This window comes from Brachycentrus maculatus, unplaced genomic scaffold, assembly GCF_059751285.1.
Source record: "Brachycentrus maculatus isolate JH-2025_06_01 unplaced genomic scaffold, ASM5975128v1 h1tg000452l, whole genome shotgun sequence".
NCBI classification, from domain to species: domain Eukaryota; kingdom Metazoa; phylum Arthropoda; class Insecta; order Trichoptera; family Brachycentridae; genus Brachycentrus; species Brachycentrus maculatus.
This window is the reverse complement of record NW_028281199.1, coordinates 678,354-704,072: the sequence shown is the minus strand read 5'-3', so window position 1 is coordinate 704,072 and position 25,719 is coordinate 678,354. Positions and strand designations below refer to the sequence as shown.

Sequence of the window (25,719 nt, the reverse complement as noted above, 5' to 3'; positions counted from 1 at the left end):
ACTTAATTCAGGATTAGAATATTATGATCCATGGCTTTTTAATGGGTACATTTATAATTAATTTTACGACCGTTTTGAAATTTAATAAATACCGTATTTAATTTTTACGTAAATAATTTATAGACGAACCTTTTGAACGCTAATTAAGGTAGAAAAAAAATCGATCGATCAAAACAACGATGAAACACAACATTTAATTCTCAATAAATTGGACTTTAAGAATTCCTATTTAAAAATTTGATTAAGCCAAATAAAATATAAAGAAAAACAAAGTTAATCCTGGAATACGTATAAAAAATAAATTAACTAACACTCACCATCAAGGCGCTTTTCCGCAGGGGTAGGTAGAGAGAATAAAAAGCCACACCAATCTGAAGTAGCATACAAAAGATCTTTACAATTAAAGCATTGATAAAACATCCGAAATTTGAGTAGTTTGATATTATTTTTTGACATCTCATCAAAGATGAAGAAGAATATGGAAGTCTGGGCATTTACGGGGCTGACGACCGTCATAGGCTGGTTTAAGTAATATACATTTTCATCTCACCAATAGATGTCTCTAGTGAAGTTCAAATGATTCAAGAACAAGGTTTCTAAATTGGTTCATATATTTAGAACTTCCAAGAATTTGAGTAGTGTGGTTGTCAATAATGGGTAGAATTCGTGAATGTTACACGTGTGTAAAGTGATCGCTTAAACCAGCCTATGACGGTCGTCAGCCCCGTAAATGCTCAGAATTCCATATTCTTCTTCATCTTTGATGAGATGTCAAAAAATAATATGAAAATAACTCCTGTAATTGGAGATAATCCAGATTTTGTGAACAAGTATTTGGACACACTCAAAATGTTGAGTAGTTTGGTTGTTATTCTTGACATTTTTTTTTCGTTAGTAAACTGTCACAGGATTTCTTTGATAAGAATATATATATATATATATATATATATATATATATATATATATATATATATATATATATATATATATATATATATATATATATATATATATATATATTTTTTTTTTTTTAATTCAATTATGTATTTAAAATATAAAATGATTGGTTTAAAAATTAATCAATTGAATGTGATTCAGTACAATATTTTATTGATTTAATTTTACACTGTAATTTAAAACATAAAAATATATGTATTCATATATAATTTTTAATTTAAGTTTCATTAAGTAAATACCACTATTTATTAAAATCTATTGTGACACGTGTTTCGATGCATTCAGCATCATTTTAAAACACCTGTCACGATAGATTTTAAAGTTAAACTAAAATTAAAAATGGATAGATTTTACCACAAAGTGACTGCTAAATCAATTAATGAAATTATATTAATTATTTTGACATTTACATTTCATAAATTGATGTGAATTATAAATGTGTGGTTATGTCGTTTTAATTTCTTAAGATGACTGTAAATTGTAAAGCTGTCTTGAGGTAATTTCTCACGAAAACAACTATTTGTAAATTATCCAATAAATGAATAAATAAATACTTGCAAATGATGAGAAGTTGGAACAGCACATTTATGATTCACAGTTTAGATATATGCAATAATACATATTAAAATATTAACAGAACAGAATTACAAGGTGTTATGAAATAATTTAATGTAAAGATCACCTTGCCTTATTGGTGTTTGTGACGTTTAAATTTGAAGGTACTCACTGCGCATTAGATCTGTGTTTTTTTCTCGAGTTGACTGAACGATAAAAACCTTATTATGTAATAGAAATCAGTGTTTGGCTTGCAAAAAACGTGATTTGGAGGAATATAGGTATGTTACGTGTATCTATCTACAGTTGTATGGAGTAAAGACAGGGGTGAGCAATTTTTTTTACAGACACCTACTTGCCTTTTTTTAAAGATGGGAGCTGTATTTTTTTTTTTTACAAAAATGTTAATAATATTAGTATATAACCACTCACCGAGATTTTTATGTCTACCGGTTTCGAGACGCACCCGTCTCTTCGTCAGGACAATCACTACCACAGCATGCAAACAATACTACCCGAGGAGACGGGTACGTCTCGAAACCGGTAGACATAGAAATCTCGGTGAGTGGTTACATACTAATATTATTAACATTTAAAAAAAAAGTGAAAATGACTAACCACAAAGTAAATGTTTTGAATATTGAAAGCATTAACTTTGTGGATCATCTTGATATATTATTTCGAGAAATAAAAATACTTTGTGTTCTGATCCACTCACATTTTTATTAACCAACTAGTTTCGGCAACAACCTTTTAAAAATATATATTTAGACACACCAATCTGTATTTCACTGTCTGTTTCTTATACATTTTTGCTTTGCTGGCCGTACTCGCCAATATTATGTTTTGAATATTGAAAGCATTAACTTTGTGGATCATATTGATATATTATTTCAAGAAATAAAAATACTTTGTGTTCTGATCCACTCACATTTTTATTAACCAACTAGTTTCGGAAACAACCGAGGGCAACAGGTTGTTGCCGAAACTAGTTGGTTAATAAAAATGTGAGTGGATCAGAACACAAAGTATTTTTATTTCTCGAAATAATACATACAAAGTAAATGCTTTAAATATTAGTAATATTAAGAGTAATATGCATTTATTACTTACGTTGCTTATTATTTCCAAGGTTTATAGATCATTAAGCGGATTTTTGTTTTTTATAACTTAAAAAAAACTATTATTTTAATCTGTGTTAGAAACAGGGGGGATAATCTAGTGTGGGCCAATCAGGAACTTCTTAGCATTTGCTCATTGTTGAGTGGAAATAACATAAAACTCCTCAGGAGAAGGCGGACTGTTGGCTGTTTCCAACAGACCCTCCACTACAAGAGGTTTCAGCATTCACATACCTACCTACACTTGTATGAAATATAGAGCAAGGGTGAACATTTATTTGCAGACACCTACCTACACTTGTATGGAGTATAGATCAAGGATGAGCATATATTTTTCGAAAAAATCTTCGCCTCTTCCACGTTAGTTCATGCATCTGCTCATGAATGAATGTGGAAGATGATAAACTCGACGATTTTTTCGACTTCGGATCTGACCACCTTCAAGTATTTTAAATAATCGGTAATAGCAAGTGTTCCCCGATCCTCTCAAGCCAATAATAATGACAAGAATAATACAATAAAAATTGTTAACAATTCCAAGAATTAAATAATAAATAAAGCAATTTTTTAAATAACATTTTAAATTCCTACCTCGAAGTGCAACTTTGCTTTACTTAAAAACATTTTTTCAATATATATATTAAATTAAAAAAAAAATTAGTAGACACACTTCTTGTGCAGTCGATCACTTACTGAATTGGAGGTTCACGAGATCCGACTTAAGATATAAAAGAAAATCATCGAAGGAAAGATATCATCAATAAAACACAATTTCTATATTTTACATAAATAAAACTTTCATGTGTGTGTATATATATATATATATATATATATATATATATATATATATATATATATATATATATATATATATATATATATATATATATATATATATATATATATATATATATATATACACACACACACACACACACACGATCTTCGCTTCTTCCATATTCATTGTTTAAAAAAAACTATTTATTTAAACAAATCAGGCACGCAGGCCGGTTTTTATTCACCGCTGGCAAAAAACAACCTACTACAGATTCTGCTAGTCACAAAAAAAGTCGCTAAGACGAAAAGTATTAGAATCTTCATAAAAAGTTAATAACACTTATGGGATGCGTAAATATTCTTTTTGATGCGTAAATATCTTTTTGATGCGTAAATATCTTTTTGATGCGTAATTATTCTTTTTGATGCGTAAATATCTTTTTGATGCGTAAATATCTTTTTGATGCGTAAGTAAATATCTTTTTTGTTAAATATTAATTCTCCTTATCATTCATCGTTTACTTTGTCTAATACTACTTTTATAAACACTTATTCGTAACTACCGGTTTCGGCAAATTATTCCATCATCAGGTCATTAAAAATAAAATTATTACGATTTGACATTTGTAAAAAAAAATAGTTTTGAAGGGTCTTTTTTTATTGCCTTACTAATTTCTAATTTTTCTAGATTATCTAAACAAAGACCTGTTTTATATACATAAATAGACCAAAATGGTTATAAATAACATATTAATGTAATAAATAAAATTTAACTTATAAATATAACTGGTCATAAATGGTTATAAATAAAATATTAATTAATGAATATTACGCCTCCGTAGTGTAATGGTCAGCACGCTCGGCTACCGTTCCGGAGGACCCGGATTCGATTCCCAGGGGGGGTAAAAATAAATATGAGTGATTTTTTCACAGTAATAATTAATCAATATTACCCTGGACTGGTACTTGAAGCGGAGGGCTGATCACCTTTCCTTCATGTGTAAACGATCAAGATAACACTGCGTTTATATGACGCAGTGCCCTATGCACCATTGGGGTGCGGGTAAGGGTTTTATTATTATTATTATTACTGTATTTAAAAAAATCATTTTTTGGTTTGTTGCGTCACCGTGTGAAAACCCGATGCAATAATCGTAAAATACAGTATTATTAGATTAAAACCAATATTTTTAGTTTTTTTTTTTTTTTGGTTAATATAAATCTAGTAAAATACAGTGTAAAAATATGATAAGTGTCCATTGTTATGGATTTGAAATGATTTTTTGAGAATGTTGGCGAAGTTTTGTAATAAAAAGAAAATATATTTTGTGTTTTCCTATTATGTATTGTTAAATATTTTCAGTACAAAGTAATCAAATAAATTACAAAAAAGATTATGTGGAAAATATTGATTGAAAAATATGTATTGTTGTTGATGTGTTTCTATTTTTTTTGCACTGTATCTTCATTTGGATTTATTAAAATAAAAGTACGGATTTTAAAAAACAGAAGATAAAATAAAAGTACGGATTTTAACAAACAGATTTAAAAAAACTTCTTTAAAAAAAACTAAATGCCTTTTATAATATATGGAGACATTAAAAAAAAGCTACATATAGCACAAACACAAAAGGGACATAAAGAAAAAAACAATGGTATATTCTTTATTAAGTACAATCTATAAATATTCAGTTGGCTTGGCCATGTACTCCGCATGCCTCCTGAGAGCCTTAATCAAGCTTGCCTCTTTTACAAGGCATCAGGTTCGCGCCGCCCAGGACGACCCTGCTGACAATTCGTCGGCAGTTCTCGTCAGATCTTCGGGACGCGGATCTGACTTGGGAGGATGCAAGGGAGCTGGCAGCCGACAGAAAAGCCTGGAGACAGTTTGTGGACTCCATGCGCTCCATCTAGGGAGCGGATATGGTTTGATAATAATAATGAATAAATATTGAGTGTTAGTCCCTCTCCAAGCACAAGAGTTTAGTCTCTTTTTTGCAGAACTGCAGCGTAACTAGAATTAGATATATATATATATATATATATATATATATATATATATATATATATATATATATATATATATATATATATATATATATATAACAGAAATATCTTGTTAATAAATTAAAACATTACATTTTTGTAACACTATCAAACTAATAAACAATATTAAAATTGTTGTTACTGAACATACGTTTATTCACAACATTTTGAGTGTGTCCAAATACTTGCTCACAAAATCTGGATTATCTCCAATTACAGGAGTTATTTTCATATGACGGTTGTCAGCCCCATAAATCTCCAGACTTCCATATTCTTCTTCATCTTTAATGAGATGTCAAAAAATAAAACGTTTATTGTTTTTGATGCTGTTGCGTTCTACGTTTTACGTTTGATCGAAATAATCGAATCAGCTGGAAACGTTGTCTGTACACCCTTATTAGACCTCGACATGTCGCAACAACGTTGCCCCATCAATGAGCGTATTTGGCTCGGAGTCATTGACTTTGTGCAAACGGCGATTTCTTTTTTTGAAATAAACATTTGATTTCGAAATTTGTTGTGAGAACGTTTTCACTCGAGCCGAGATAAATGGACCATAATTGCTGGATGCTGGAGGGACCACAGTTCGCCTCTCGTCCGCGTATATTCGAGACTGGGACGCAAAGGTACAAAGGTTTGCCATTTCGCAATCTCCGGAGCCTCTAGCAGGGCCAACAATACGTCATGACGTCATGTTTGATTGCTGCAAATGATAGTTATGATTATAATTATACGTTACATCGGAGGTTTTGACCCTTCTAACCGAATACAATGTTGTAGTACAATAGTTAGGCCCAAATAGAAACCTAAACGCAGGCAACGCTTTCTAAAATCGTATTTCAATAAATTATTGTTTAAGCCTTTGTCGGTCAAAGGTGGCCGCGACTTATCACATCACTTATCGCGTGGTTTTCTAACGATTTGTTATGAGTGCACGAATGTCTAGACTCTAGAGATTTAAAATCATTTGTCTTATCCAGTCGTCGTCAAACGCGAGTGTCACCCAGCCACAAACGAGCGCGAACGACACACTTTGCTGATGTGGAATTTTTGGTGAAAAAAGTGGAGTTTGTTTACAGCACAACCCTGCTTCGGAAGCTCGGGATGGAAGACATTTTATTTTATTTGTTCGGGAATTGGACAGCTTTAAATCAAATAAGTATATAATAAAAAAAATAGTTAAATTAACAAAAATACTTACATTAATAAAAATAAAGCCAATTAAACAATTGCACATTTATGTTATAAAAATTATTGAAACATTACGAGATAAAAAAAAAGAAATAAAGAGTTGGAATGTGTGTGTGAGGAAGGGAATAAAAGGGTATATATATATATATATATATATATACATATATATATATATATATATATATATATATATATATATATATATATATATATATATATATATATATATATATATATATATATATATATATATATATATATATATATATATATATATATATATGTATATATATATACCCTGGAATAATATTCCTGAATCATAAGTAGACGATATTCAATATTTTTCAAAAACTAACAATAAAAAAATACATCTTTAGAACAATTCGTATATAACATCCTATATACAAAAGAATTATTAAAAAATTACTACGTTTCATGCCGATCAATTATACACTTTTAACTTAACTGTAGACTGTTGGGTTCAGCTCTCTTATCCACCTCAGATTTTAGGTCCTACTATACAACGTCACATAGGTCATGCTTTGGAATCATGTTGTCTTTCTGTAGCATTCATAAATTCTATAGTTTTCATCTAGATGTCTTTCAAAGAAGAATCATGGTGATTGCCTGGTTCACAATATGTTCAGGTTCTCTGTATCCTATGTGGCCATACCCATATTTTCCTCTACCTTACTTTTGATGTCTGTTACACCCAGTCTTCCACGAATGCGTGAACTCTTTATTTTGTCTCTAAGGGAAACTCCAGCGGAGCATTTAAGCATTCGCATTTCAGAAATTTTAGTAACCTAGAGTAGATGTGGAATAAACGTTTCCAATTTATATTGTAACGAATACTTATACCAATTTTTACAATTGAAAAAACTAAAACATGAAATCGCTCACTCCTTTCAATAACGTCATATATCAAAACTCGTCAATTTTCAGTTGTGTGCGTTTTTGGAATGCCCAGAAAATGTACTATATCCCAGCAAAAGTGGAATATTTTAAACTTGATATTACCCGCTACAGGGTAGAAAGTGTTGTTTTTGCATTTTGAAGAATAGCTTTTGTTTTATTATTTTTTAAATATACTGAATATTTTTCAAATGGAGAAAATACATTCAGGTTTTACCTGAAAAGATCTGTTGCACAATAAAAAGTTCAAAATGTGGCTTGATATTTATTTTTAAGTCTTTATAATATTCTTTAAATATATATATATTAAAAAAAAAATTTGTTCGGTTTTATTTTTCTTCAAATGTTACGGCCTTACAGCAACAGCCGTACTAATACCTGCTATCACTAAAGGGTGAAAACTCATTCACCTGAAACAACATTTTATCATAAAAGGTATTGTTTAATTATTTTTTGAAATGTACTTAAAATTTTTCAAAAGGAGAAAAAACATTCAGGTTTTACCTAAAAAGATCTGTTGCATAGTAAAAACTTCAATAAGTGGCTTGATATTAATTTTTAATATATTTTATTATATTTTTAAACTTTAAAAACTATCTCCTGAAAAATCAAGTTTTTAGGTATATGACGTTGTTGAAAGGAGTGAGCGATGTAACAAAATGAGTGTGAAACATTATTTTATTCATTTGTATTAATTGTAATATAATTGAATTACAGAATGCATGACATGTCCACATATTAACATACCACAATGGCAAACATATAAAGGAAAGTCTTTCGATTTGACGAGTGCATATTTCTGCATACAGCTTTCGCAAGTACATAGTAATAAAAAGTGTTAACAAGTATTACTTTATAATAAATATTGATTGTCTTTTTGAAATGAGAGTAGTTTCCTAATGGCAAAATGGTACTACAAATATAAAAATTAAACATTTGTATAAGACCACTTTTATGTTTATTAATGTAAATACCACCAGTTTCGAGAACTAAACATTTCTCAAAGGTAAAAGATAAACTCGTATATAGAGGTGGTTAGGTTAGATGAGGTTAGGGCATCATTCACGGTGTTTGAAAATGTTGCGGAATGCATGGAAAGACGTCTTACAATGGATTTTAAGAAAAGAGTGATAGTAAAAAAGTGATCGATAGTATTTTTGTATTATAAAGTGACACCTATCCGCTACACCGCAAAGCAAACATGACGAGAAATTGGACGTTACGTGTTTTTTTTTTGTATATGAAGTTGAAGGTAACCGAAACGCACAAAAATGTGCACACCGCCATAATATAAGGTTTCTGAAATGCACAAATATGTGCACACCGCCAAAGTATAAGGTTCCTGAAACGCGCTAAAATGTGCACACCGCCACAACGAAAGGATTCTGAAACGCACAAAAATATCGTAGTCATACAGGAGAAAGTGACCAAGTGCATTTTTTTTACAAAAACTTGATCATTGACTATTTGATATCTTACTAGCTTAATATTTCCCAGAAAAAATCCCATACGATTTTAAACATGGAAGTATAATATATTGACTTGGTAAAAATGACTAACTGCATTGATGTTTATTTTCTTGCCAAGCAAAAGTGACTTAAATGTCCCTCCTGAACATTTTACGTTTTGTTAGTTAGTCACTTTCTCCTGTACGACTACGATATACACACAGCCACATCATAAGGTTTCTGACACACCCAAAATGTGCACACCGCCACAACATAAGGTTTCCGTAACGCTCATATATGCGCACACCGTAAACAATGTGTTAATCGGACGAATGCAATGCACCTTCGTGCGTTCAAGGTTGCCTCTGGCATTGGCCAGTCCTGGCCAGAAGGTGCTGCCAACATAAAGCTGACGTTTATAGGGCCGTTGTCCTTAGGATATATTCCGCCAGCAGCCTTACCTAACCCGACCTAGCCTCGAGTACCATTATGCTAAGTAGATCTCGGGAGATAGGTAATGACAGGATACTATTTGCATCACGACATCCTGATGTCATTTGGCGGCCATATCGAGAGAGACGTGTGTTCCTGTCGCGGTATCTATGGCCGGGCTGGCGCATTCAATGCTGCCTAGTTTACGCAAGCTCCAAAAGTGTAATAGACGAAGGCACAATGGGGTATTAAAATGTGCGCATTCTTTTATCGTCGAGTTCGTTGACATTTTGATAAAGAAACCCGCAGTGACATTTTTATATGTTTTATCTACATTATAATATGTTCAATCTACATTTATTATTTTCTATCTACATTATAATATTTTTAACCTGCATTATAATATGTTTTATTCTTAATTTATGTCAGCTCCAAAAGTGTAAACGAAGGGATAATGGGGAATTGAAATCTGCCTATTCTTTTATCTTCGAGTTCGTTGACATTTTGATAAATAAATTCGCAGCGATATTACAATATGTTCTATCTACATTATTATATATATCGCTCACTCCTTTCAACAATGTCATACATAAAAAAAAACTTGATTTTTCAAGAGATCGTTTTTAAAGTTTAAAAATATAAAAAAATGCACTATAAATAAATATTAAGCCACTTCTTGAACTTTTTACTATGCGTACTTTGCCAAAAAAGAATATAATATCTCCATTTAATTTGAATATAGACAAAGTATCTATTTTTTAAGGGTAATATGTAACTTTGAGCGACTCAGAGTTTATGACCTGGCACTGGATGGGTTAAGAGATCACTTTATACACTGTACAGCTTCCATTATTGGACATCTAGTTTATGACTGAATGAATACAAAGGTATAAAATAAACAAAACTTTAACATCGTTTTTTAACCATTTTTATTTTTGTAGTATTTTTCCAACCAGTTACGACAAGCGCCTTGTCTTCTTCAGGGATAGATACCTTAGTATTGACAAACACATGCACACATATTCTTCTAACCCTTATCCGCACCCAATGGTGCATAGGGTACTGCATTGTATTGATGCAGTGTTGTCTTGATCGTTACTTATATGACGGCAAGGTGATCACTCCTGCACTTCAGAAACCAGTCCAGGGTAATTTTAAATAAATATTAGATTGTAAAATCACTTTTATTTATTTTCAACCCCCCCTTTCGAACCCGGGACCTCCAGCACGATAGCTAAACACGCTAACCATTACACCATGGAGGCGGACACATAAACATACGTAAATAAGACTTAAAAATGGAAAAATTATCAAGTAGAATTCTAAGGTTTAATAAATTATAGAGTTTCAGAAATGGAGTCGGTACATTTTGTTTCTTATTTAATATTTGATTCATGGCAATTCATGGTGGTTTGTTCTAGGAATCTTAGTTATTCGTGTTTAATACGTGCGACAATATACAATAAGCATACTAACCCAGTCATTTTAGTATGCACAGCACATATTATATATACATTCACTATTGTTGACGGTTGATATGTGGAACTTTTTAACTGTCTAGTTACATTCCAGCGGAAACGATTTTTTTCTTTAAATATTATATTTCTCTATAGACTACTTGTCCGCCTCCGTAGTGTAATGGTCAGCACGCTCGGCTACCGTTCTGGAGGTCCCGGGTTCGATTCCCAAGGGAGGTAAAATAAATATAAGTGATTTTTTCACTGTAATATTTATTCAATATTACCATGGACTGGTACCTGAAGCGGAGGGCTGATCACCTTTCCTTCATGTGTAAACGATCAAGATAACACTGCGTTTATATGACACAGTGCCCTATGCACCATTGGGGTACGGATAAGGGTTTTATTATTATTATAGACTACTGCCATCACGCCATTTCTCTGCAGGGGTAGGCAGAAAGGATCGCACGCCATAATCGTTTGTCTTGCAATACACTCTCCGCTTCCTTCTTAATTTATTTTCATTATTTCTTAAATATAAATGAACGAATTATATGATTATTTATCATATCATTCATATATTATATAAATGAATGAATTATATGAATATTTATCTACATTTTACCTCGTTAGGCATAGCCGAAAAACTTACATGCGAAAGTACAACAAAAGGTAATGTAATATTAGCAATCACAGCCATACATCTAGTAATACATGCCCTCCGGTTACGTAGACTTTTGACTCGACTGCATTCAAGGTTCTAAATGATAGTAATAACGGTCTCGTAAAAAAATATTGCAATAAAAAAATACTTTTACATAGTAATTTTACTTCTTACTATGCCAACTTTAATTTAATTTTAAATTTTAAATTTTAAATTTTTAAATTTTAAATATTAATTTTTTTTTAAAAATTTTAAATTTTAAAATTTAAATTTTATTTATGCCAACTCTGATGTAAGGAATTGAAACATAGATTTGGCAAAAATAGGATAGAAGTAGACTGAATGCAGTCGAAATGCGATCTCTCAGAAGAATGTGTGGCATAATGATGTATGATATAAGGAAATAATGCAAGGTTCAGATAAGAATTACTGATTAAATTAATAGAGAGATAGTATGGATACGTGGAATGAATGAGTGAGGAAAAAAACACTTATACTTATGAGGCGAATGTGGTTGAAAATGGAGCAGAGGAAGACCGAGGAAACGTAGGCATGTTAAAGTATTTCAAATACTTGAAAGTGGTCAGGTCAGGAATCAAATTAATCGGTGGGTATGTACATATGAAGAGATGAATAAATATGGAAGAGGCGAGGATTATTTACAAAAAAAGAACAGTGTGGAGTTATTATCTATTATCTATTATCTCTGCCTTCCCCTGCGGGGAAGCGGTGTGTTAAGTTAGACAGTTTTTATGGGATATTTCTCGTGACTTTTCTGTTGATTAATTTAATGGTTATTAATATTTCTAGGTGATTAAGGAACAGCTATGCGTGACTATTTTAATATGAGTCGTTGACCTAAAAATGTATGCACGCATTATCCACTTGAATTTACTATATTACTACAACGACACGCCTTTCTCAACAATATTTTTAGTACCTTCTAAACTGAAATACCTACATAGGTTACAATGATTAAAGAAAACACTTCGTTTTTTACCACTTGAGTATTATTATAGACTACATGTTTCAGAAGTTAAACTTCCATCATTCAGGTCTGTATAATAACTAAAATATAAAATATAAAATTGTTCTATATAAAATGCACTTGGTCACTTTCTCCTGTAAGACTACGATATATCAAAGTTGGTTTAAAAATTGTGACCCACGAAGAAGACTGCACCTAGTTCATGTTTGACGTTTTGTTTTTCAGGAGTTGCGGAGCCGTAGTGACGTGGCGCGGCGTTCGCGCGTCGGCCGGCGCGCGCTGTGTGCTGCGCGGCGTGAGCGGCGCGGCGCGCCCGGGCGGCGTGCTCGCCGTGCTGGGGCCCAGCGGCGGCGGCAAGACCACGCTGCTCGACGTGCTCGCGGGCCGGCGGCGCGCGCAAGCCGGCGTCGTGGCGCTCAACGGCGAGCGCCTCTGCAAGCGCTGGCGCCGCCATATCTGCTACGTGCTGCAGCAGGACATCTTCTTCCCCAACCTGACGCTGAGGGAGACTCTCGACTACACGGCGGCGCTGAGGCAAGTACAAGTTTATTCTCTGTAAATGTCTTTGCACTGTTCCGTGTCTGTCTGCTGTGCTGGTCGGGGATGTGGGCGTCTGTGTACCGGCCAACGTCGAGTCGGAATCGGATCTAGCTGACTAATTGAACTAAATATTAATACCTTTCACTGCCTATACCGGGGCACTACTAAAAAATTTGGTGATGGACTTACAATCTTGGATATATTTAGATTGGGAGTGACAGGTATATTGAAAGCTTTTAAATGTAAATTCACAGTAAAATCGGGATGTAATTTTATATGTCCGCCTCCGTAGTGTCAGCACGCTCGGCTACCGTTCTGGAGGTCCGGGGTTCGATTCCCAGGGGGGTCAAATAAATGTAAGTGATTTTTTCACTGTAATATTAATTCAATATTACCCTGGACTGGTACCTGAAGCGGAGGGCTGATCACCTTTCTTTATGTGTAAACGATCAAGATAACACTGCGATAATGTGAAGCGGTGCCCTATGCACCATTAGGGTTCGGATAAGGGTTTTATATTATATATATTGTTTCACATTTTCAATAAATTTCGCAACTTGGTTCCAAAAAAAAATAGCTTAGCAAGAGCAGATCTGTCAGGAAGCCTAGATGCTTCTGTATTAGATCTGGGCATGCGGTTGGACAGCTTTCAATATGAGGCAAGTACCATCCCTTCTTCTTCCTTATTACACAGATCCGAGGATCTGTTGTTCAGTGGACTAGGAACTTTTACGCCATTACTTTGGAGCTTTTCTCCCGTCGTGGACCTTCGACTACATGGTGGCACTAAGGCGAAAACCTTCTTCTCCTTTTTCCTTCTAATAAATCCAAAGATCTGTCAGCTGTCACACCATCTCTTTGGAGGTTTTCCAGCTTGTCTGGGTTCTCTTGAAGAACATTTTTTTTAAAGGAACAACCCACAAACCTCAACTTTTAGAGGTAACTGTCAATTTATTCTGCAATTCTCAAATCTTGAGATGATGCAGCTTCCTATTCACTTCTTCAAATTTGAGAATTTTTCTGATGAAGAAGTCTCCAAAACGATGCCACACTTTGGTGTCTGCAATGTGGATCATGTCATTATCAATGTTAAAGTCCAACCGAAAAATAAAACATCAACAAATATAAACAAATTTAGTTATAATTATTGAATGTTGACTCTGCGATTTATCTGAGTAAACTTTTACGTGGAATTTTTAATAATAAGGATAAGGTGCGCAAATGTGAATTTATTCTGCAATTGGCGGAAATCGAACCCGCGACCCGTGTTTCGCAGTCAAGAGTCTACCCTAGGCATGAGGAACCTGCGGTCTTAAGGCCGCATGCGGCCTTTTGGCTATTTTAGTGCGGCCTTTTGACTGATGCCAATTTTTGTAAAAAAAAATCCATTTTTTTATTGCATTTTTAACAATTTATATAGTGATATATTTAAAATATTTAGTGTATAGTGGGGGTGTCAAAGTTTTCTTTACTGCAGCCTCATGTTAAATGAGGTGAATGTGGCCTTTTGAAATAGAAAGGTTCCCCATGCCTGGTCTACCCAATTACGCTACGGCGCCTGTCGTCGGTTAATCGACGGGTTATGCTTTTGGCAAAGTATACCTCAAGAGTCAATATATCGGTTCTCAGTACTCTGATGGTTAAAAATGAATAGTTGCTTATTATACTTAAGCATAATCTACTTCACATCCTTCTTCCTTCTTACAGATCCTCGGATCTGTCTGTTCCGTTATTCGTTTAGACCAGGTCTGGCCAACCCGAGGATCTACTTTTCTACTTGTGACCCGCGGCGCCTTCGCGTGTGGCTTGCGGTCACGTGTGATAATTTTTTGGTATATTATTTATATTATGATGAAGAATATTATTTTTTTATTTGACAACTTTTTTGTGTTGAATTTGTACAATTTCAACTACAAAATTACAATTTCAGCAGCAAAATTTCCGAATATAAGAAATTTTGATCAGAAAATTACTAGTGCCTTTGAATCCACATACGTTTGTGAAGCTTTTTTTAAAAAAAATTCATATAATCATAATTAAAACAGGGCGTCAATAATATTTTATAATGTAAATCTGGAAAATCAGTTAAGGTGTAAAATCAGTAACTCAGTAAAATCAGTAACTTCAAGTATTGAATATGTCCGCCTCCGTAGTGTAATGGTCAGCATGCTCGGCTACCGTTCTGGAGGTCCCGGGTTCGATTCCCAGGGGGGTTTAATAAATATAAGTGATTTTTTCACTCTAATATTTATTCAATATTACACTGGACTGGTACCTGAAGTGGAGGGCTGATCACCTTTCCTTCATGTGTAAACGATCGAGATAACACTGCGTTTATATGAAGCAGTGCCTTATGCACCATTGGGGTGCGGTAAGGGTTTTATATATATTATATATATATATATATATATATATATATATATATATATATATATATATATATATATATATATATATATATATATATATACATATATATAAATATTTTTTTTTGTATAATGCTTGTATGTGTAGCCCTTGGGAAAATTTGAGGTTGTCGTCGCGATTTGGGTTGGCCAAGCCTGGTTAGTAGCCGTCTAGGTAGTAGCAAACACAATGACGCCTAATTTGCAGCCATCTCTCATTAAAAATGGTGACATTTAGTTGACCATGATTATAAATCTCGTAAAGTATTTAGACGCAGGCTGCAGACTGAAGTCTCAAGGCCTTGCGATGTTTGCCAATTCGTTAGTGCCTCGATCTGTCTATCTTAATACTATTAATTTTCACAAAATGGCTGAAAACTATCATTAAAACGGCCTTACTGAAGTACAACTTCAAGTTTTTATTTGTTTAAACCAATTACTTGTAGATTACGAATGTAGTTAGTCAAAAGCAAGCGAATTATATATTATTATTAGGGCTGAGATCTCAAACGTTGAAATTCATAACGTGGACGACCGCGCTAGATGTCGAACGTGTTCTCGGGCTCGAAAAGAATATTTAAGGTTTGAATAACAACATGCACTAAAGGTCGAAGTCTAACATGCACTAAGGAAGTTAGTCAGTAGTCAGTTAGTAATAAGTCGGGATTATATAGGATGAAAGGAGTGGGCGGAGTCTGTGGCCTATGGTAGTGACGTGTAGTATTGCTTGCATGCTGGTGTAGTGATTGTCCTGATGAAGAGACGTTACACTTAAATCTCTGTAAATGTTGAACATTTTTGCTAAAAAAAGTAGGAATAATATATTTACATCTCAACAAAGATGAAGAAGACTGCAGAAATCTGGGTATTTACATAGATAACAACCACACTACTCAAATTTTAATGTTATAAGTAGGCTTTAACCCTTACTGGTCCAATGTCGAATCTTATTCGACATCGATTTTTTGCTCTTAGGTCCCATGTCGGATGTTATTCGACATTTTTTCATCATTTGTATTATTTATTTAAATTCCAAGCTTGCATTTTTGTCACTCGTATCTATTACAACAGTATGTGGAGCAAAGGACATTTTTTCAAATTGGAATGTAACTGTCTACCTAGATTTTTTTTTAAATTTTGGGGGACCGGAAAGAGTTAATCTTAAAGATTTTTGCAAGCCATTTTTTCGGCAATATACACATGTGGTTTGATTTGGTAAATTTTAATATTTTATTGAAATAAATAATTACGATTTGACGTTTATCCATATTTCATCATTAATATGTTTTTTAAAAGGACGATCGAGTCTTTTGGATGCCATTGTTGCTGTTTGAAATGCTGTAATTTGCTCACGCCGTTTTCCTTTGAGCCCGTGATAACTTATTAATGAAGGGACTGGTAAGGAATGTGACTTAATCAATCAATCCTTGTGTCTCGCTGAAAAATACAAATATCGCTCTACCTGACGTGAATGCATCCTTCTATGCATTTCTGCATTCTGCATTCTTACTGCCCACGGTCTCCCCAGATGCGTATGCATTCCTTGTCGCGAATATTTGGAAAGCAAGGTATTTTATGCCTGATTTGACAATAAATCAGAACCAGAATTAAGGCCACTACATTGACTTAAATTAAGTATGATAATTAATAAACATGAGCAATAATTTGTGCAAATATTGAAGTATAATTGAAAACGATTGTGCAATTATTATTTGAAAACTAAAGTATTTTTTTAGAAGGATGAAAGTAGACTGAACGTTGTGAAATGCTCCCATTTCCTATGTTAAATAGTGATCGATATAATTGAAACATTTCAATAACGTATTCATTTGATGAAATTTCAAACAATATGTGAATAAATATCTCTTTCGAACCATTTTTTTAAAATTCTTCCTGTCTCCATCTCAACTTTTTGTCTTTGTAGACTGTTGGAGTCAGCTCTCCTCGTCCTCATGTTGTGGGTCTTTCTCTAATAGGCAACGTCACCTAGGGCATACCTTCATATCATGTTTCCTCTCTGCACCATCAATAAATTCTTTGGTCTTCCTCTAGACGTCATTCAAAGAAGATCCACGCCGATTGCCTGGTTCACAACATAATCAGGTTCTCTGCATCCTATGTACCCATACTATCGCAATTGCCTTCCTCTACTTTACTTTTGATATCTGTTACACCCAGGTTTCCACGAATGCGTGATTTTTTATTATTATTTTGTCTCTAAGTGACACTCCAGCTGACCATATAACCATTCGTATTTCAGCAGTTTCTAGTTGCCTTAAACAGGTGTTATACATCGTCCAGCATTTGCACCATAGAGGAGCGCAGGTCTGACAATTGTTTGGTGAACAGCATTTTGAGTGGGTCCAAATACCTGTTCACAAATCTGGGTTTTCTCCTTTAAGGAGTTATTTTTACATTTTGAGATCTCAACATAGATGAAGAGGAATATGGAAGACTTCCATATTCTTCTTCACCCATGTTGATAAAATGTTTTCTCTTTAACTTGGCTAGCATTTTTGGGTCAGGGTGAATAATCCAGTGTCTGATAAAGAAATAATAACAAATGACTCGAGATGTTGAATTTAAACTAGAATGAGATAATCTAAGATTTTAATTGTTGGTGAAATGGCTTTCGGTAGACTGGATATTGTTATACAACTGTATTAGATAGGAAATACAGACGGTGTGATTACTATTTTTATTTATGACTGTATTTAGCGTGGCGCCAATCACGAACGGATTGTGTATCTACCCAAACAGATATCGGACGTAGATATAATATGTAACTCTGAATAGAAATCGTGAAGTGATAAATTTTATTTATTGCTCGCCTTAGACTTGGACAGGAGTCTGAAACGTGTTCTGTGTGTACTGGAACACCAAACTCTTTAGAAAACATTACTTTAGAAAAAATCAGTAAATCATATTTTTTACTTACAACATTTTTAATGTGTCCAAATACTTGTTCACAAATCTGGGTTTTGTTCACTCAGCAGTTATTTTTACATTTTTTTGACATCTCAAAAAAGATGAAGAAGAATATGGAAGTCTGGGTATTTACAGAGCTTATGACCCATCATAGGCTGGTTACGTGATCACTTTACACACGTGTAACATTTACCATTCTACCCATGATTCTTTTCTTTTTCTTATTTTTTTAATGGCTTTTCACCCTTCTAGAGTTTTCTAGTCAATGTCGAGTTATTTTTTAATTACACTTTTTACATTTGTATTTTAAATATAAGTATTCCTGTGAGTGGGGTTAGTTTTATTAGCAATGTTAGTTAGATTATAATTGACAACCACGCTTCTAAAAAAAATGGAACTCCTTTATATATATGATCAATCTCATGACATAGTACATATGCGTTCACAACAGCCATCTATGTTGGATCGAGAAAGCTTTTTATTTAGCAGAGGCCCTTTTATTCGGATGTATGCAAGATCCGAACCAGGAACATTTTTTCATACTGCGGAACGCCTGAAAATATGATTTAAAAATTTTTACGCAGCTTATAATTTGACCTGATATTTTTCATTCACTAAATTTTGAGTGTGTCAAAAGACTTGGTCACAAATCTGGGTTTTCTCTACTAAGGTGTTTTTTTGTGCATCTCGAAACTGATGAAGAAGAATATGGAAGTCTAGACATTTTCGTTCTTAAATCTGGAATTTGAGAACAAGTATTTGGACCCTTTAAAAATCAAAATCATTTTTTAGTTTTTATTACTTTATTTTATTTATTTTGTTTGTAAATAAAAAATAAAACTTGACACTGGCAGAAACATCCTTTCACCGGGTGACTGCAAATATATCTTTCTTAATTTTATTGATAATTCTTATCTTAGCCTAGCATTCTTTCCTTATTTCACCATTCGAACATCTATCATAGATAGTTTTAATGTTCTTAATGTTTTTGTGTCCCCTATTTTCTCTCCAGTGCAAAGAATTTGAAGCATATGAATATAATAGAATCTGGCATATAAGACCAAAAAAAAAATTTTTAAATTTTTTATTCTTTACCAATAAAAAATAATAAATTGGTAACATGTCGTGACATTTAGTTTTTTACTTGTAGCGCGTAGGCGTTGTTCGCAGCGACAATATAAATCAAACAAAGTTATAAATACGAACACACGATAATTCAATTATCGATTTATTTATTTAAACTTCATGTACAGAAAATAAATAAGTACATTGGTGGGCTTATTGCTAAAAAGCAATATCTTCCAACCAACCGAAAACAGACTAGTGATATTGATTAAAACGTTTGATACCATATATAGCTGTTTACAATCAGAGGGTAGATAGTACTTAAACATTTAAAACACATAAATTATAAATTGATGATAGTAAGGAAGGCAAAGGAAAACGGGAGTTTAGGGAAGGAGGTAGAGGGAAAAACTAAGGGAGGAGGTTTGATGGACAGTTAGGATTCTAATGATAAATAGTAATATCTCAGACGTTTCTTAAAAGTTATTAGAGAAGGTCCATTTTTTACAAGGAGAGGTAATTCATTCCATGTCCGCTTGGACAGAGAAGGAATTACTGAAGAATGATGTGTTATGGCGAGGAATGGAAAGTGTTCCTTTTTAGGGAGAACGAAGTGATAGACCATGATCTGGTTAATTAAGGTTCATACATCAAAATAAACGAGATATATTTTAAAAATCTCCCTCTTCTTCTTTTTTCTTCTTACAGATCCTCAGGATCTGTCTGTGCCTCCGCCTGGTGTCACCAATTCTACCCATTATTGTCAACCACACCACTCAAATTTTTGGAACCCCTACTATATATGGTTCAATTTCGAAACATAGTGCTTGAATCACAAGAATTTACTAGAGACATCTATTGGTGAGATAAAAGAACCTTTTTATTGAGCAGAAACTCTTTCATTCTGTCGTACAGCGATTTTCCACACATTGTAAAACAAGTTGTCAACAATACAGTAATCTCGCATTCCACGAATGTGGGAGTGAAGTGTTAAATGTATTTTCCTAGCTCTCCCTAGAGTCCTCTTGTCTGTACCATGTAGATATGGATTTGTATCTCATTGTATCTAGTATCTAACGGTAAACCTGTTTATCTACAGAACAGAAAGTTTAGAATTATGACTTTAAAGGTTAAAATTACGAGGGCGGTTGGCACAAATTTAGCATAGCACCATAATTTTCTCAGTGTCTAGCAAGACATAAATTTGAATCACAATATTCTCTCCGGCATAAATAAACACCAGGAAGTTTCTAGGAGTGAAATATTCATGTTACAATGCAGACAGAAAGATATAACAGGAATACAAATATGTCTATTCATTTTAACACTTTATTTACCAACGAAGTTTTGAAAGACTAACCTTACAAACCAAGCAAATTTGTACTAATACCAAAAAATAAAAAAATTGATTCATAATTTCTGTACCAATCGTTTGATTATTTTGATTTCTATTATATTTACTACCAAAAGTCGACTGGTCGGCTTTTCGCTGCCAACCGTACTCGTATATGACCAAACACCGGTTAGTCGGTTTTTCTACTCTACATACTGAAAATAGTAGTTAATGTACTAAGCGACACCATAGGTAAACTGAGGTTTGACTCTTTTTACGCTTTCGTCTGCATATCCTTTATATCTTCTTCTAATTTTTGTCAGCTATCTCTCAACTACTGGATTCCTTCTAGACTTCTCTCTTTTTGGCGTTTTCAATCTACATATGTACTTACTAACCGCGACGGGGACAATGTCATCGGCACATCTTTTCTGAGGCCGGCCTATTCCTATCTGTATTTCCCGTGGTATATCCCAGCAAAAGAGGCATATTTTTAACTTAATATTTACCCGCTACAGGGCAGAAAGTGTTGTTTTTGCATTTTGGCGAAAAGGTGTTGTTTAATTATTTTTTTAGTATATACTAAATATTTTTCAAAATGAGAAAAAACCTTCAGGTTTTACCTAAAAACATCTGTTGCACAGTAAAAAGTTCAATAAGTGGCTCGATATTTATTTTTGATACATTGTATTATATTCTTAAACTTTAAAAACGATCTCCTGAAAAATCAAGTTTTTTTTATTTATGATTTTCTTGAAAGGAGTGAGCGATATTTATTTGCAGTTCGCACAATTGAATTGATTGAGACATAATAAGTTATCATGTTGTTTATGAAATAACGTGTTTAGTTTAGTACGGTACGTGGGATGCTCCATCATGGTCAGGGACTATGACCAATAAACTTGACCCTACCAATTGACACGTACTAACTTATTATTTATTGCCCGTATTCACAAATCCTTTCTCAAAAGAATCCAATAAAGAAGTTTATTGTCGGCACTTTAGAGACGACCTGAAGTTAAAAGAAAAACGCCTGAATAAAGTAATTTTAAGTTTTACATGTTATTATAATTTTTACAATGATTAAAGAAAACACTTCGTGTTTTACCACTTGAGTTTTATTATAGACTACATGTTTCAGAAGTTAAACTTCCATGAAACATGTAGTCTATAATAAAACTCAAGTGGTAAAAAACGAAGTGTTTTCTTTAGTCATTGTAACATGTCTTACCACAAAGTTAATGCCGAAACAATAAATAAAATATTATAATTTTTTATTATTATTTTTATTTATTGACATAAATTGTATACATTTATTTAAACCGCAATTTTAAACATATTTAATTTATTTTGCAGAGACCCACCAAGCCACCTTGTACGTCTTGTCGGTGGAGTTCTTTTTGAATACGTTTTTTATTGTTTTTAACCGTTTTAACCTAATATACACAAAAAGAGAGAATAATTAAAAATATAAACATATCACATTTTTCGTAAAATTAATTCTTGACAATTTACTCATTCCTTTATTTGCCTTTGTTCCATATTTTATTTTGACTTCTAACATCCGTCGGCAACAAATTAAAAATGTTCGGAACGATATATTGTAGGGAGTCGCCCATATTTATTGTTAATTCTTAAATACCATTTATTTCTTTAAAATCTATTGTAACACGTGTTTCGATGCATTCTGCATCATTTTTAAAAATCGCATATGAAGTCTAAATTTTAGATTTGTGTCTTTGGGTCGTTGAAGAATGAAGAGGGGGCAGGAGCTGTTTCTTATTATTATATTTTCAAATTAATGAATTTACTATTTTTTATTATTTGTAACACATCAAATGAGACTTTTCAATGGCACAGTTTTTCATAATTTTTTTTTGTGGTACCATACTACACTATCACGCCTAAAATACTTCTTCTTCTTCACCTTTCTGTAGATCCTGGGATCTGTCTGTGCCGCTGACTGTTACTCTTAGGATATAGTTGAAAGCTCTCCTTTTCTCTCCACCTTTTTGGGGGTCTGCCTGAGGGTCTACGTTCTTTGGGGGTTTCCTTGAAGTGCGATACAGTTTACCTCGTTACAGTATCGCTTCCGTTGTCGTCCCCACCTCACAATATCTTCCGTTATATGTTCTCCGGATATCAGTGTTTCTTTCTTGGTCTCACAATGTGTTTCCGGTTATAGATCGGAGAGTTCATCTCAGAGGTTCAAAGTCAAGATTTTGTTTTAGAAGTATCTGTCCTTGACTCAATCCCATAATTGGTCGAACACATGTTTTGTACAACAAATGCAATATCTATTTATACAATTATTTTATATGAATCTCAAATTGGTCTGCTAAAATCATTTGCATCAAATAGTGGACAACTGGTACTAATTTCCGAATGTCAAAATGTAATAATATTATTTTTTCGTCTTTAGATGGATACCACGAACTGTCAGTGTTTGACAAGTCGCTGATAGTGCTCATCGAAGATGTTTGATAGATATAGGTGATTGTATATAGATAAGATAGGTGTTTATATCATAGGTTGTCGCATCGTTAGGTGCAATTTCCAATTGGTGGTCTCATTGTGTCGCGGTCCGTAGGTGGGGTGGGTGTCTGCCTGGCGCGGTCTGCTTTCTAAAACCGCCCGCTTGTACCGTTATGCTTCTATGTTCTACAGCAGGGGTCTCCAAACTTCGGCTAAATCCTGCCCGCCAGTGTCATCAATCCGGCCCGCGATAGCTAAAGACTAGTGTCTCAATCAGGCTCGCGACAGCTAATGACCAGTGCTATTAGTCCGACTCGCGATAACTAATGACGAGTATCATCAATCCGGCCCGCGTCAGCTAATGACCAGTGCTTTTAATCCGGCCCACGATAGCTAAAGACTAGTGGTTATCAATTAGGCTCGCGGCAGCATTGGCTTAGTATAAGCTTAAGCATTAGCTCAATCATTAGTCACTAGACCAGTGTAATTAATCTGGCCCGCGACAGCTAAAGACCAGTGTCATCAATCCGACCCGCGACTACTTATGACCAGTGCTATTAATCCGGCCCGCGACAGTGTTATCAATCCGGTCCGCGACAGCTAATGGCATATCGTTGTTGTGATAAGTTGAATAAAAAAATACAGAATGATAGTTTCGGTTTTATTTACCTGCTGGAAAAGCTTCAAAGGTCCAATTGCAAGCTGCATAAAAAATTAGAATCATGTTTTTAGGCGTCTAACCAGAATGTAAAATGATCTGGTTAAGATGTTGCATACATCTAAATAAAAGGGACTCTGCTAAATAAAGGCTTTTAAAATACACCATAGATGGTTTCCGTGAACTCAAGCATAAAATTTATGATATACTCGTATGTTTACTTAATAATTTATTTAGTGAGGTTGTCACGCGCTACAGGTAGCATGCTTGAAAAGCGAATTCTTAAGCATGTTCGAAATGAGCACACTTACATATTTTAAGTACGTAAGTAGATACCATAGCAATTGGTCTTTTATAGCATGCTTATATGTTAATAATGAGCATGTGTATCTAGACCTAATGCTGAAAAGTTTGGACACCCCTGATCTTTAACTCTATATCTATACAGCAGCATAGTGTGGTGTGCAGGTCAACGACCCCTTTCTGACCCAGTCTGCTATTGGGTAGGGCTGCTAGCTTTGTGAACCCGAAAAATATATCACATACTAATAAAATAGTTTCTCCTCAATAAAACGCTTCTTTTCATCTCACCAATAGATGTCTCTAGTGAAGTTATAGTGATTCAAGAATGTTTCAAAATTGGTTCATACATATAGAAATTCCAAGAATTTGAGTAGTGTGGTTGTCAATAATGGGTAGAATTGGTGAATGTTACACGTGTGTAAAGTGAAACCAGCCTATGATGGTCGTCAGCCCCGTAAATGCCCAGACTTCCATATTCTTCTTCATCTTTGATAAGATGTCAAAAAATAATCAGAAACATATAAATAATACCACTACTACTACATTAATATAAGTAATAAATAATATCAGTCCGCCTCCGTAGTGTAATTGGTTAGCGTGTTTGGCAACCGTGCTGAAGGTCCCGAGCTCGATTCTCAGAGGGGGGGGGGTGAAAATAAATATGAGTGATTTTACACTCTTATATTACCCTGGACTGGTCCCTGGAGCGCAGGAGTGATCACCTTGCCTCTAGGTAAGTTATAATCGATGCAGTGCCCTATGCACCATAGGAGAAGACTTCTACTACCATCATGCTGTTTCTCTTAAGGGCTAACAGAGAGGATGGAACGCCACACTCTTCTGTCTTGACATACACTCCTGGCTTCCTTCACGTCCGCTACATGATGTAATGTTTTTATTTATCGATCGGGTAAAAATTGGAGTTCAAACGCTAAACAGACACGTGAAGCAATAAAATAAAATTTTTATAATAGCTTTCCTCATTTCAACATAGATGGCTGTTGTGAAGTACGTTGTGTGAAAGTTGGATCAATATCAAAAGTTTTTAAAAAATCGAGTAGTGCGGTAGTCAGTCATGGGTAGAATTGATGAGTGTTACACGTGTGTAAAATTAAAATACAAAACCCTTATCCACACCCTGATGGTGCATATGGCACTGCATCATATAAACGCAGTGTTATCTTGGTCGTTAACATATGAAGGAAAGGTCATCAGCCCACCCCTTCAGTCCAGGGTGAAAATGGGTAATATAATGTAAAGCGAACACTTAACCCAACCAATGACGGTCGTAAGACGTGTTGATGTCCAGACTTCCATGTTCTTCTTCATCAATGTTGAGATGTCAAAAAATAATATAAAAAAACTCCTTATTGGAGATAATCCAGATTTGTGAACAAGTATTTAGACATATTATTTTTTGACATCTCATCAAAGATGAAGAAGAATATGTAAGTCTGG

At 33.9% G+C, this 25,719-nt stretch overlaps 1 protein-coding gene across 1 annotated transcript in view; it reads left to right on the top strand.

The window, feature by feature from the left end:
• Window positions 1-25,719, top strand: part of E23 (ABC transporter G family member E23) — a 139,501-nt gene that overhangs the window by 83,996 nt on the left and 29,786 nt on the right. The window contains exon 2 of the mRNA XM_088271575.1: window positions 12,780-13,088. Within this exon, the coding sequence (XP_088127701.1) occupies window positions 12,780-13,088 (309 nt within the window). The remainder of the gene's footprint in view (window positions 1-12,779; window positions 13,089-25,719) is intronic.